Below are 12,052 nucleotides of genomic sequence, written 5' to 3'. Positions count from 1 at the left end.
TTGACATAAGACATATTTATCATGTTTGTCATTTCCTCTGACTCCTATGTTCATCAAGACATTTTGCGATTAAGGGAAGTATCATAAAACGCTAAAAACAAAACTCAAACAAACAAAAAGACTCTGAAGTTTCTCTTTTTCTGAAGCCCTTTGCCTCATTTGAGATGATCATGATTTCTTTCCCTGAATCTATTTACATGAGGAGATCTATTAATTGAGTGTCATATGTGGGACCCTCTTTATTTCCTAATTCTTGTAGACACAAAGCCCTGGTGACAGCAGTGCTGGGAGCACATCCCAGTCTCAGACCCCCAGCAGGATAATGCCAAGGATGCTGACTAGAGGTGGTGGTGAGAAGGTAGCTGAGAAGACTGAGCAAGGCCAGGGACAGAAACCCTCCTTTCTTCTCCAGGGAGGGGACCCAGCAAGGCCAGGGACAATCACTCTCTTTTCTTAGGCTCACTTGAAGGTTGTGTGGGAGTCATCTGTGGGTGTGTGTCCAAGAACGGAGGGTTGCAGGCCTCTTAAGCCCTCAGTTTTAAAAGATCACACAAAGAAGTATTGGTATTTGCAAATAAATTTAATGTGTAGAAAGAAATGCCTTTGAGATTCCAACAATAGTCTTGCACTTTATAGGCAGAAAGATAAAATCAAGAAGGAAAAGTTATGATTATGGTATCAGCTGCTGGCTCATGATCATTCTCTTCATTCCTGTGAGCTAAAGGTCTTGTGGAACTTTTAGGGAGACTATGAACAGTCTTCACTGTTGTATATAGCATCCTGAAAAATAAATGAGGAAGTGACTTAAATTTTGAACTTTAACTATAGAGTCCAATATTGAAAAGAAAAAAAATCTTGTTTTTTAAATTATTTTTTCAGTATTTTCAATTACTATTGAATATCCCAGAAAGCTTCCAGAGAAAAATTTGATTAGGTACATGTGTTTTGTCATTTAAGTGACAAAATGTCATGAAAAAACAGCAGTAGGAAACCCAGATGTTTTTAATTTTTTTTCAGATTCCCTTTGATTACTTTAGCCTCTAACTTCCAAGCCCCTCCCCCTCTAGCCGTTTCCATAGGAATTCATTCTATACCCACTCTGAAGCTAGAGTCTCTGTGGCTGAAGGTATCTGATGATCCTCAGTTTGAACTGCTCTGCTACTATTCTCTTACCCCTCGCTCAATTGAAACCTTGCTTAACAGAGAGGGTGGCTTTAAAAATTCCTCACTGCTCTAAAAACTGAGATTTGTTAGAAGCGACTAGAGAGCCCTCACCAGTACTTTCAGGCCCTGTGTATTCCTGTGGTTTTAGTTAAAACTGGGCATATTCCTAAGATTTGGTTCCTGTGGGTTGCTTGAATGGGAACAGGGACACTTTAGATGAATTCTTGGAGCTACATTTTTATGCTTGAAAAGAGAATATTATTATTATTAATGTTATTTAAAGAGACTGTTAGTCCTGATGTTCTTATACTGGTGTCTTCTGCACTCGCTCTTAATTAGTGCAAATGGAAGGTCCATGGTCACTGATCCAAGGAAAGACTTCTTGAGAGTAAAGCGTATTTTTCTCTGACTTAAGAATCTAAGGTCTTTCTCTGTGTCATGACATGCTTATGTGTTTTAGTGTGTGTGTGTGTGTGTTTGTGTGTGTATGTGTGTGCATGAATGTGCATGGTTGCATGTGTGTACTTGTGTTTTTGTGATTGGGAGGTTAATGATAAGAGAGTGATCTCTGGGTAATCTTTTTAGTTTTTGTGTTTTTCTTTAATTATTTTAAAATCCCCAAAATAATATGGAATATGAGATGTGTCTTTCAATGGCTTTCCTGAACGAAATGTTACCACTATATCAAACTATGTTGTTCAAAAATAGTGCACAGGCAATGCTTGCTTGGACCTTATTAGTCACAACGTTGGAAACTGTTCTTCCTCATTAATGGAAATATATGCATGTGAATATATAAATATGGATATATACAAATATATGCGAATATAAATATATAAAATACGTAAGTATGTACATACGTATATATATATATGATATATGAATATATGTGTACACCATTCAAATATATAGTTATACAATACAAAAAAGGGAAAATGTGTAATTACCATCATCACTTGATAACTGTCCAGAGTCTCCTCAGACTGGTCTAGATAACATTCTTTCACTTTGGCCACAGCATTTTTATCATAAGGAAGACGTGCGTATGACTTAATCACTCCCTGAAAATCATCCACAGGCACTGATGAGTTAATAAGCTGTGCAATGACGTCATCCATTGCAAGGCAGTTAGAACCTGGAAAGACATGGCATTCATCACTGGAGGTCTGAACTCGGTAGGGGTTACCTCTCATCACGAACACCTTGTTGAGTGCAAGTAGAGACACAGATAAGCACAGGTGTGGGCACTGCCAAATCTGGGACAGAAACTGCAGATTGCAAGATTCCACTTAGAAACTGCAAACTCTGTCCCTGACATCCCAGCACAAAGAACTGAACCAAACATTTACAGACCCTTCACTAGGAAGGACACCGAAGAGATGGTAGGCCATTGTGCTGGGCATGGTAAGTATTGGAGTCATTGCTTGGTCAAAGCCTGCTACATTCTTTTTACTTTTTTTTTGTATTTGCTGAAGTCTTTATTGTGTTAAACATTTCTTAAAGTAGAAATTACCGGCTGTGCATTTAGGCAAACCAAAATGTTGGAATGAATTTTTATTAAAACACTGTAATAAGTGTTTATTTATTTAAACACAAAAGCTTTGGTGTTATAAATTACATTAGGACACTTGTGCTGCCTTAGACTTATGCAAAAAATAAAAAAATGGGCCAGGGAAATGGCTCAGCAGTTACGAGAAGGTACTCCTCTTCTGGAAGCTCAGAACTTGATTCCAAGAACCCATGTCAGGCAGCTTAAAGCCACCCACCTGTAACTACAGCTCCAGGGGTATTTGACACTTCTGCAGGCTCCTGTACACATGTGCACACACTCACTGCCAAACACAGTGCTAGCATCAGATGTTTAATGGTGAAATCTGTGTTCTGAGTCACAGAGATCTTTTGTGCTTCAGTTTTGCTCTTTTTCAACACATATAACTCCTTGGTACTAAAGCTAACGTTGAATAGGATTTATTTCTACCACTTTCCAGACATATCTTATTCCTTGTTTTATAAAGCTGTGGATGTTGTCTTCAACTACTAGGTAATATTTTGAAATTTTGAGGCATATATAAGTTTTGAATCATTATTATTATTATTATTTTTACTGTTTTGAGAACATTATGGAATATGTTAAGACTTCTTATAACTATCATGGTTAGAATAATATCCGCTTTGCTCTGTAAAATTGAGCATCTGAATTACAGAGCAACTTAAACAGAAACTCAGGTACCTGAAGTGACCTCATGCAGAAAATGGAAGCAGACTGCAAGATACTTTTAGCTTCTGCAAACTTGCCCCTAACAAGCCAACAAGATGACAAACCTCGCTGACCATTGTCAGCAATGACATGCAAGAAATGAGAAGCTTTGTTCTGATGGGACACAGTGAACTGCTGTGTCTTTTTTCTTGTAACAATGATGCATCTCAGTGCTATTTTGAGAACCCCATTAAGTATTTTACAGTAGTTTATAAATATTAGCCATTGTCACCATTAACTCTATCATCTGTATCAGAAGTATCATAAACTATAAACTCTTGTACTTGAAGTGATGTCATTATTCAGCCAGTGGAAGAGAAAGAGGTCAGGGTTAAACCTGATTTTCCTATCAAGTTAACTGAGAACTCCACTCTCTTGTCACTTTGCACCAGCCTCTCAGATAAGTGAAGTAGACAACATAAACAAAGCAAATTATACAAAGTATTGCACTTGTGACATGTTTGTACTGACTGCATCCTCAGGGACAAAGCTTTATTTCTGTCATTGCTTCAGGTGGACTTGGGGAATGTGAACTCTCCTCTCTACCAGCAGAACTAGGATGTAAGTGGCCCAATGTGAAGAAGTCAGACCAAGCTTTCACAGTCTGTTTCGTGGCTCACAACTGTTTACTCCTAGGTCTCATGCTACAGTTTGAGAAGTAACTCCTTCCACAGTTAAAGAGATTCCTAAGTATAATTTTTAGGAAACCTATTTAGGTCCAGGTTCATTTATATTTTTCCCATATTTTATAAAATATCTCGTATCCAAATCCAAGACCTGTCGTGGATTTCAGGAGAACTGTCATTATCTTGGGACTTCTTGCGTGGTAGTGACAAATCACACACAGCTCTGCGCTGTAGCCCAACTTGCAACTGTGACGCCTCTTTGACATCTGGACTAGTGTTGAGCTTCAGGTCTATTGAGTCAGATATTTTGTAACACTATTGACATATTCTGGGGCTCAGGTGCTAGGACTTATTCCGATAGAACAGAAACAGTGTGTAGTCTAAAAGTAGCCCACTTCTGCACAGAACACACCACCCACCCCTCTACAGAACCCACTGCCCACCCCTCCACAGAACCCATCCCTCCACAGAACCCACCACCCACCCCTCCACAGAACCCAACGCCCATCCCTCCACAGAACTCACTGCCATCGCTGGCATAGCAGCAAATGGGGATGGCAGCCAGCACGAAGACCAGGACCAGCTTCATGTTGAGGAAGCCCTTGTGGGTTGGTCTTTGGTACAAGATGGAGATCGGGTACCTTCTGCAGTTGAGACCTCAGTGTTCCACTATTTATTTCTTGGGCAGGCCCTTTAGTGTCACCCAGGAAATAAGAACACAAGTCATAAGAGCAACGTGGCATTGTAGCAGACAACACGAGAGAACATGAAAGAGAGCCACGGAAGCCTATGATTTGTTTGTACAAAACAAGGAAACAAATTATTAAGAATGACAGTTGGTGACCTTTCCCTGAGGTCTTCCAAAAAATGAAGATTGCAGCACTGTAGTATGATTTTTGAAATGATACTGTCCTCCCCTTCATACCCTCACTCCTTCATTTGTTCCTCTTCATCTTCTGTCTTCTTCTCTCTCCTTTAATTCTTTCCCTTTCTTCTCCTTCATTTTTCTTTGCCTATGCCTTTTTCTTGTTCTTTTTTTCCCCAATTTTATGCAGCTTCATTTTGTTTACCTGCTTCTGATGTGTCCACTGGCTAGGGTCAGTGCACAACCACACACCCTTTCATAAACAGGATTCCTGTTGACCCTCTTCTTTGACTTCCTGAGGAAATTTATTGCTGTCAGACCTTACTGAAGAGTCTTACAAAGAGTTATTCTATTAGATGAACATTCACTTTTCATTCCAGATAGCTAAACATATTTCTTCTTCTGTGTTAAAAATCTAGGGTGTCACTTCTCCTGAATCAGGGACACTGTCAACTAATAGGGATCCCTGTTGCTTTATGGGAGCGAGGGATAATGGCTTAAGGTGAGTGACTCATGCAACTGTGACTTCAGATCCTGGGGATAGCATCTGCTCATGACTATCCTGGGGAAGCTATCATGTCTCTCTGAGCTTCCTTTTACCCATGGTAAAGTGAGTATAGATTAAACTTTGCTGACATTTCATCAGGACAACAGATTCAGCATGTAAATAACCTTCCCACGTTGCCTAGATAACCACTAATTTGTGGGAACTTTCCACTTCTGAAACTATGAACATTATTATGACTGTCCCTCAAGTTAAAAAACAAGCAAATAGCAAACAAAGACAATAAAATCAAAACCAAAACAATTATTATAAAATCCATTTAGATTATGTGGGTATGTAATGGAATGCCACAGATGGCATGCAGATCCGTAATTATTATAGCATTAGTCAAAATAGTCAAACTATAGGATTGGCTTAGATGTTTATCAGCAGATAAAGAAAATATTTGAATTTTTATTCTAAGGAGAATGGTATTACTGTCACTTACATGGAAATAAATGGGCCAGGATATTATCAATTTAAACAAAACAGTTGAACCCAACAAGAGAAGCATTACATTTTCTATCATATACACACCATGTATGTAATATCTATCTATATTTGTATGACATGGAAGTGGAAGATTTCCTATGTGTTAGTGAGGAAGGGAAAGGAGGGCGCTGATGGTACCAAATGACCCATGTAAATGATGCATCTGTGTAGAAATCCAGAAGGAAACTCATTGTTTTGCTATTACCTAAACCTTCAAGGTATATAAAAAGAGCAGGCTTTCCCAAGATGAAATATTTAGGTAAAAATCCAGTGGGAGGTTTCTTCCAGACATTAAAACATACACCAGTCTGTTGTTGTGAAAGACGTAATTAAAGGGCATCTCCAATGAACTGTAACCTGCATTGAATTTGCATTTAATATGAAGAATGTTTTGTGCCAGATCTTGTGTAGGTCACTTTAATTTATGAATCTATACAACATAACCAATAAATGTAAAATTTAAGAGAAAGCACACGCGCATGCAGGAGAGAGAGATATATGGAAAGAACAGTACTTTATCGGTGAGAACAATGACATCATTGGTTGAAGGCCCTATCCTATACAGAGCATGGGGCAGCATTTTGGAGAAGGTACTGTTGTCTGGAATAAGTGTATGGTGATACTGTGGAGCAGATTTCTGAGTGACTTCTAGAGGGAATAGGATAGGATATGCTTAAAAGAAAAATATCACCTGCTAATATCCAAAATAGTGGGAGAGGTAGGGATTTTGAAACAAACTGTAGAAAGGATGTTTGTGGATACAATGAGAAGAAAAATAAAATTGATTCCAGTATTAAAAAGGGGGGATGTGTATGTGAGCCAGAGAGACAAAAGGCATTCCTAATGACCTACAAATATTTACTTTAACGTCACAATCATTTGGGACATTTCCTTCTCATCATTAAGCAGGAGCAGAAGCCGAAAATGAAATTGATTTAGTCAAGCACATTAAGTATAGACATATGTCTTATGTGTGTACTTTTATCTCATTGTTCTTGGCAGGATTCATTCAATTCAAAGTCAAGTAACAGTGATGTGTGATATTGTCTCTTTGCCCAATCCTTAACTGGGCTGTTCCTGTTTCGCTAGTCCTTCCCAGTGGACCTATTTTTTTCAGCTAAATAAGACCCCTTAAAAGGGTACTTGTTCATATATAAAATTCTCCACATGAGACAGGTGTCTACAAAGGAGATACCATCTTTACTTTAACCAGAATGATTTCACAGGACGTTTAATGCAGGTTTTTATGTGAGAAACCAAATATCAAAGATTCAAACCAGAAAGACTCATTTGAAAATTCATTAAGTCAAATACTCAGCATAACGATGCTGCTGATATTTCTCCCTTTCCAAAGGTGGCTCTGTTCAAACTTTCAACAGTTCAGGGTCTGGAGGATGCCAGCATCCTTCAATATCCCACTCTATGAAACAAATATTTATGGATCACTGACTAGTCCAAAGCGCTGCACTGTTTACATTGTTTCTGGGTTGTACATTGCATGGCTTTGTGTTTTGGGAGATAAATAAAATATTTGATGAGGAACAATCATATTTATATGATCATTGTCCCCTGTAAGACATAGATTTAAGGGCTAGAGAGATGGCTCAGGGGATGAGTATTGCCTGCTCTTCCAAAGGTCCTGAGTTCAATTCCCAGAAACCACATGGTGGCTCACAACCATCTGTGATGGGGTCTGGTGCCCTCTTCTGGCCTTCAGGCATACACACAGACAGAATATTGTATACATAGTAAATAAATAAATAAGACAGATTTACATTTTTGATACTTTACAGTCATAGACATCTTTAATAGGAGAAAATAATATTGTGTATGAGACATTTTGTCTGGAAATCCCACATCACATGTGGTGTCAAAAACATATACTTACAAAAGAATGCATTATCCTACTTAAATGATATCTTCAGGTTTTCTGATTATAGGTTACAGAAATGTATCTACTTCACAGTATTTGAGATCAGGATAATTCTCATTTTATTACTGCACCTTGTTCTTGTGGTCCTGGAAGCCTGGTCCACACTCACTGATCAGGCATCCTCAGTCTTCCTCACACATGCCTTAGCAGATAAACTTCTTTCTTATAGAAATAAAGAGTTCCCAAACCAGGCTATGGGTGCTCACACAGACCGGATATTTAAGGAGAGGCATCTGGACATTGGAATCTTGCATAATATTAAGATGTCTGTTGTTGAAGCCACAGAGACCTTTCTTTCATGGCTCATCTTTGTGTTTCTATCAATACCAGTGTTTGTGTTTCTTAGTTATGGCGTTCTTTAGACCATCTATACCATATCCAACACTGGCCCCTCCTTTGCATATAAAGACACAGGTGTCCACCATTCACTAAGTAGTTTACCCCAAGCCAGTCCATCTGAATTCCACAGGAATAACCTCTGTATCTTTTATGGCCTCTTTTAACTCAGAGATCCAGCCTGATAACTACACACATGTCCCCAAGTCTATTCCTGCTGTATTATATTACAGCTGATTTACTGTCCCATTTCTGCAAATTCACATAGACACCAGGGCTTGGGATAAATTTTAAAGAATATGAAAATCCTCGCTGAAAGAAGCATTAGCCGTTCCCTTCTGAAGTGGAGTTGGAGAGAGAGTGCATTTAGTCTCAATGTTAGGTTCATGGCACAAGAAACGTCTCCCACCTCAATACACGCATGGTGCTTTAGGTTTCAGTTAACTCACTCGTGAGACTTGAATCTTTTTCAGCTTCAGAGAAGTCTGAATAGAGACACCTGCAGTACAGTATGAGCCTGCATGGGACAGGCGCAAGTCAGGTGTGGATAAATGATTCTGGAAAGACCCAGGAGTGAACCGGAGCTTTCTTTGAAAGGATAGACATTTTCTGACTCCAAGGACTGTGACAGGCTTTTTTGTCTATTTGCTTGCTTGCTTTGACTATGTGGCCTAGGGTGGCTTTGAATTCAGGACAATTGTACTGTTTCACTCTCTGAAGTGCTAGGTGTCAGACAATGGTCACCTCACTGAGCTCCAGTAGGACTCTGGACAGAGAGATGTGGTAATGCTTCAGAAACCCCAGGAAGTTTAAAACAGGAAGTGAGAAACCCCTCATAGATTACTTGGAGGGAACAGGAAAGGGAGGGTCTGAGAGACTGGACTTCAGCTGACAGATGCAAAAAGTCTAGCTGGCTACCTTTTCGAAGTGTTCTTATACCTTTTTCTGCAAGGTATGTTGACCATTGGGGCATCTGTGGGGACTCTGAGTCAAACCACCTGAGCTATCTTCCTGGCTACTCTGTTGGCTGATGGTGTATGCTGACCATATACAAACTCTACTCCACCCTTTTAAATCCCCAAGGACCCCTGTATCTCACCCCCAATTTCCTTCTTTTCTTTTCTTTCCCTTCCCTTCCTCCCTCCCTCCTTCCCTCCCTCCCTTCTTTCCTCCCTCCCTCCTTCCCTCCCTCCCTCCCTTTTTCCCCTCCCTTCATTTCTTTCTTCTGGGTCTAGTTAGTGCTGAGCTTAAGCACAGGGGCACGTGGCCATCCCCTGGACCTAGGTAATCTAATAAGGCCCATATTCCTAAAGAAAAGTAACTTTTATTTCTACAGAAACCATCAACTGCAAATAGTTCTTCAAATTAATTTTTTGTTAATGCTTGGGGAGATGGACATAGTTCTCCCATGGTCCTTGCATGACACAGATCACATATGTGGAAGTCAGAGAGCTACTTTGTGGAATAAATTCTCCTTTTTTACTTTTATGTGTATTCTGGGCATCAAACTGAGGCCAAGAGGTCAACCTCCTGAGTCACTGTGCCAGCCCAGAACACTTTTGAATGAAAAACAATATTTCATTAAAGAAATCGTGACAGAAATTCAAAACGTCCTAGAAACAAATGTAGATCATAGCCCTGTTCGTCAGACCTCTGGGATAAGGCCAACATAGTCTAAGGAGGAAGTTGTAGATATAAGTGCACACAGTAAAATCTCCACAGGGTCTCAAATAAATAATTTATTATACAGCTTAAAGCTCAAGAAAATAAGAAGCCAAACCCAGTACAAAGCAAAAAATAATAAATGTTGAGGTGGATAGTAACAAAATAGAGAATAAAAGAATATGTAAAATAATCAAAGAATTGACTGAGAAACTAAGCAAAATTGATAAGCCCCAGTTAAAGTAAAGAGATTATCCAAATTAATAAAATTAGACATGAAAAGGGGGAAACATAACAAAATGCATTCTCTGCAGCCAATATCAGCCAATACCAAAACTGGATAAATGTATAACAGCAGTGTAGTCGGTAAATAAGAACAAATAGGTCTAAACCTACCACAGCGCAGCCCACTCTGCTGTATGTTAAAATAAAAATTAGTTTAAACTGAAAGTAACTCTCATCAGAAAAGAGTTGTAAGTGCAGAGAGGAAGGACAGCTGGGGCAGGATGTGACTGAATAAACGAGCTGCAGGTACAAAGGAGTCTGAAGTAGGCGACTGAGTTTTTCAGGTCTTACTGTGCTGCACACAAAGACTGTCTCCAGCCCCAGTGCATTTGGTAGGAGAAAGGGGGGGCAGTGAATGGAAGGGTTATGAAAAAGAAGAGGTAGGGAGAAACTACTCTTGTCTTAATCAAAATTAACAAATAAATTCTGTTTATTTTGAAAAATAAATATAAGTATGACTACCTCATCTGAAGGTTTGTCTGAGGGGAGAGATATTGAGTAAAACCTATAAAAATTCAGAAAGTAAAAAGTTTGTACTTGGACAGGAATGATTAAGGGAATGGAGTTGAAGATGGAGGAAGCAAACAGTCGTGGCAGGCAAAGGAGTCAAGGTAAAAGGACTAGACGTGAAGCTGAGCCCTACACGCTGGAGGACGAATGTGCTCCTGCTGCTTTGGTCACCTAACTAAACTGAGGGCTCGACTGCCTGAGAGAAAGATCCCTATCCGCACTATGCACGAGTTGCCACCTTGTCTGCACTTGAGATCGTTTCTCTGATGCAAGTTTGTTCTTTAACTGAAACTAATGATGCTTGAGGAACGTAGGAAGGAAGTGTAGCAGGCTTCTACACACGTGATAAGCCAATAGAACAACAGCCATCATCTAGTTCTAACAACAATATATCTCCAGATATGTCTGCAGGGCGTGGGGGGATGTGGGCAGTAAATTTCCCCTAACTGGGATTCGCTGCCCTGCTGGAGGGAAACCTTGACATCAGAGGCCTTGTCTTCCTCTCTTTGAATGACTGAAATAACAACTTCACACCTATGGTCCCCTTATGGCTCACAGAAAAATGTCGTCATTACAATGGAAGAGCAGTCCCAACTAACCTGGATAATATGTGAGGACAGGCAGCCAAGAAATAAAATAAACTATTACTTTGTGAGGAGATTAAAGGTTTAACCACACACACTTGGTCCAGGAAAGTTGGGTAAAGTTCAGTATCAGTGAAGGTTTCAGGGGTAAGAAGTGAGAGGCTGGCACTTGACCCTGGCTGTGCTTCAAAATCAGGCTTCTGATCTTAGATGATTTTTTTTGGATCCAGGTTAGAGAATATCATGTAAATAATATCTCTACTCTGTTGCTGATTGTCAAGTCCTTATCTAACAAAGTAAAGGGTGCTGTGAGTGCCCAGGAAGTCATTCAACATGTGGCTTTACAGTGAGATCTGACAACTTCCTTATCTAAAGTTTAATGTTTTGGTGGAAATCCACTCTCTAAGTGAATATAATGTTAAACTGAGGCTTATGATTAGTGTAAAACAGAGGGGCCATGAGAGGCAGTTGCACTGTTCTGAATTGGCACTCACTGTAATTCTTGTATATGAAGAAAACTGAATAGACTGTGCCCTTGAATAACACAGGGAGAGAGGATGGGAATTAAAGCCTTGGGAAATTCAGGATTTGGTGACATTCCCTCATCTCCTAAACCTAGCCTAAAGCACATGCACTCTATGCCCACATCTTACTATAGAGGCTAATACCTGCAGTCCTGGAACATGGTGGGCTGATGAGGAGGATTAAAGGCTGCATGAGTTTGCAACTAGTGTAAACTATATTTAAATTTAGGTTTGGGCTATTCTGCATTAGAAAACAAGACACACTCTAGA

The 12,052-nt window shown here is 39.6% G+C and overlaps 1 protein-coding gene across 1 annotated transcript; it reads right to left on the bottom strand.

Moving 5' to 3' along the window:
• Positions 1 to 561: 561 nt before the first annotated feature.
• LOC148121418 (secretoglobin family 2A member 2-like) lies at positions 562 to 4,667 on the bottom strand. Its single transcript, XM_087907634.1, has 3 exons — positions 4,573 to 4,667; positions 2,112 to 2,299; positions 562 to 780 (listed from the first exon to the last, which is right to left on the bottom strand). Exons 1-3 carry the CDS (start codon positions 4,634 to 4,636, stop codon positions 748 to 750), a joined length of 285 nt encoding a protein of 94 aa, XP_087763760.1. The 5' UTR covers positions 4,637 to 4,667; the 3' UTR covers positions 562 to 747.
• Between the last annotated feature and the right edge of the window lie 7,385 nt (positions 4,668 to 12,052).

Source organism: Myodes glareolus, chromosome 7 (genome assembly GCF_982192425.1).
Source record: "Myodes glareolus chromosome 7, mMyoGla1.1, whole genome shotgun sequence".
In the NCBI taxonomy this organism is placed as follows: Eukaryota; Metazoa; Chordata; class Mammalia; order Rodentia; family Cricetidae; genus Myodes; species Myodes glareolus.
The sequence above is the reverse complement of the archived record's forward strand: the minus strand, read 5'-3'. Positions and strand labels throughout refer to the sequence as shown.

What these genes read in the sequence shown, in the direction of transcription:
- LOC148121418 (XM_087907634.1), bottom strand. Translation starts at nt 4,636, where the DNA reads ATGAAGCTGGTCCTGGTCTTCGTGCTGGCTGCCATCCCCATTTGCTGC. An exon ending in CTGCTATGCCAGCGATGGCA is followed by an intron (nt 2,300 to 4,572) that starts GTGAGTTCTGTG and finishes ATGTCTTTCCAG; the next exon opens with GTTCTAACTGCCTTGCAATG. An exon ending in ACAGTTATCAAGTGATGATG is followed by an intron (nt 781 to 2,111) that starts GTAATTACACAT and finishes TTTATTTTTCAG; the next exon opens with GATGCTATATACAACAGTGA.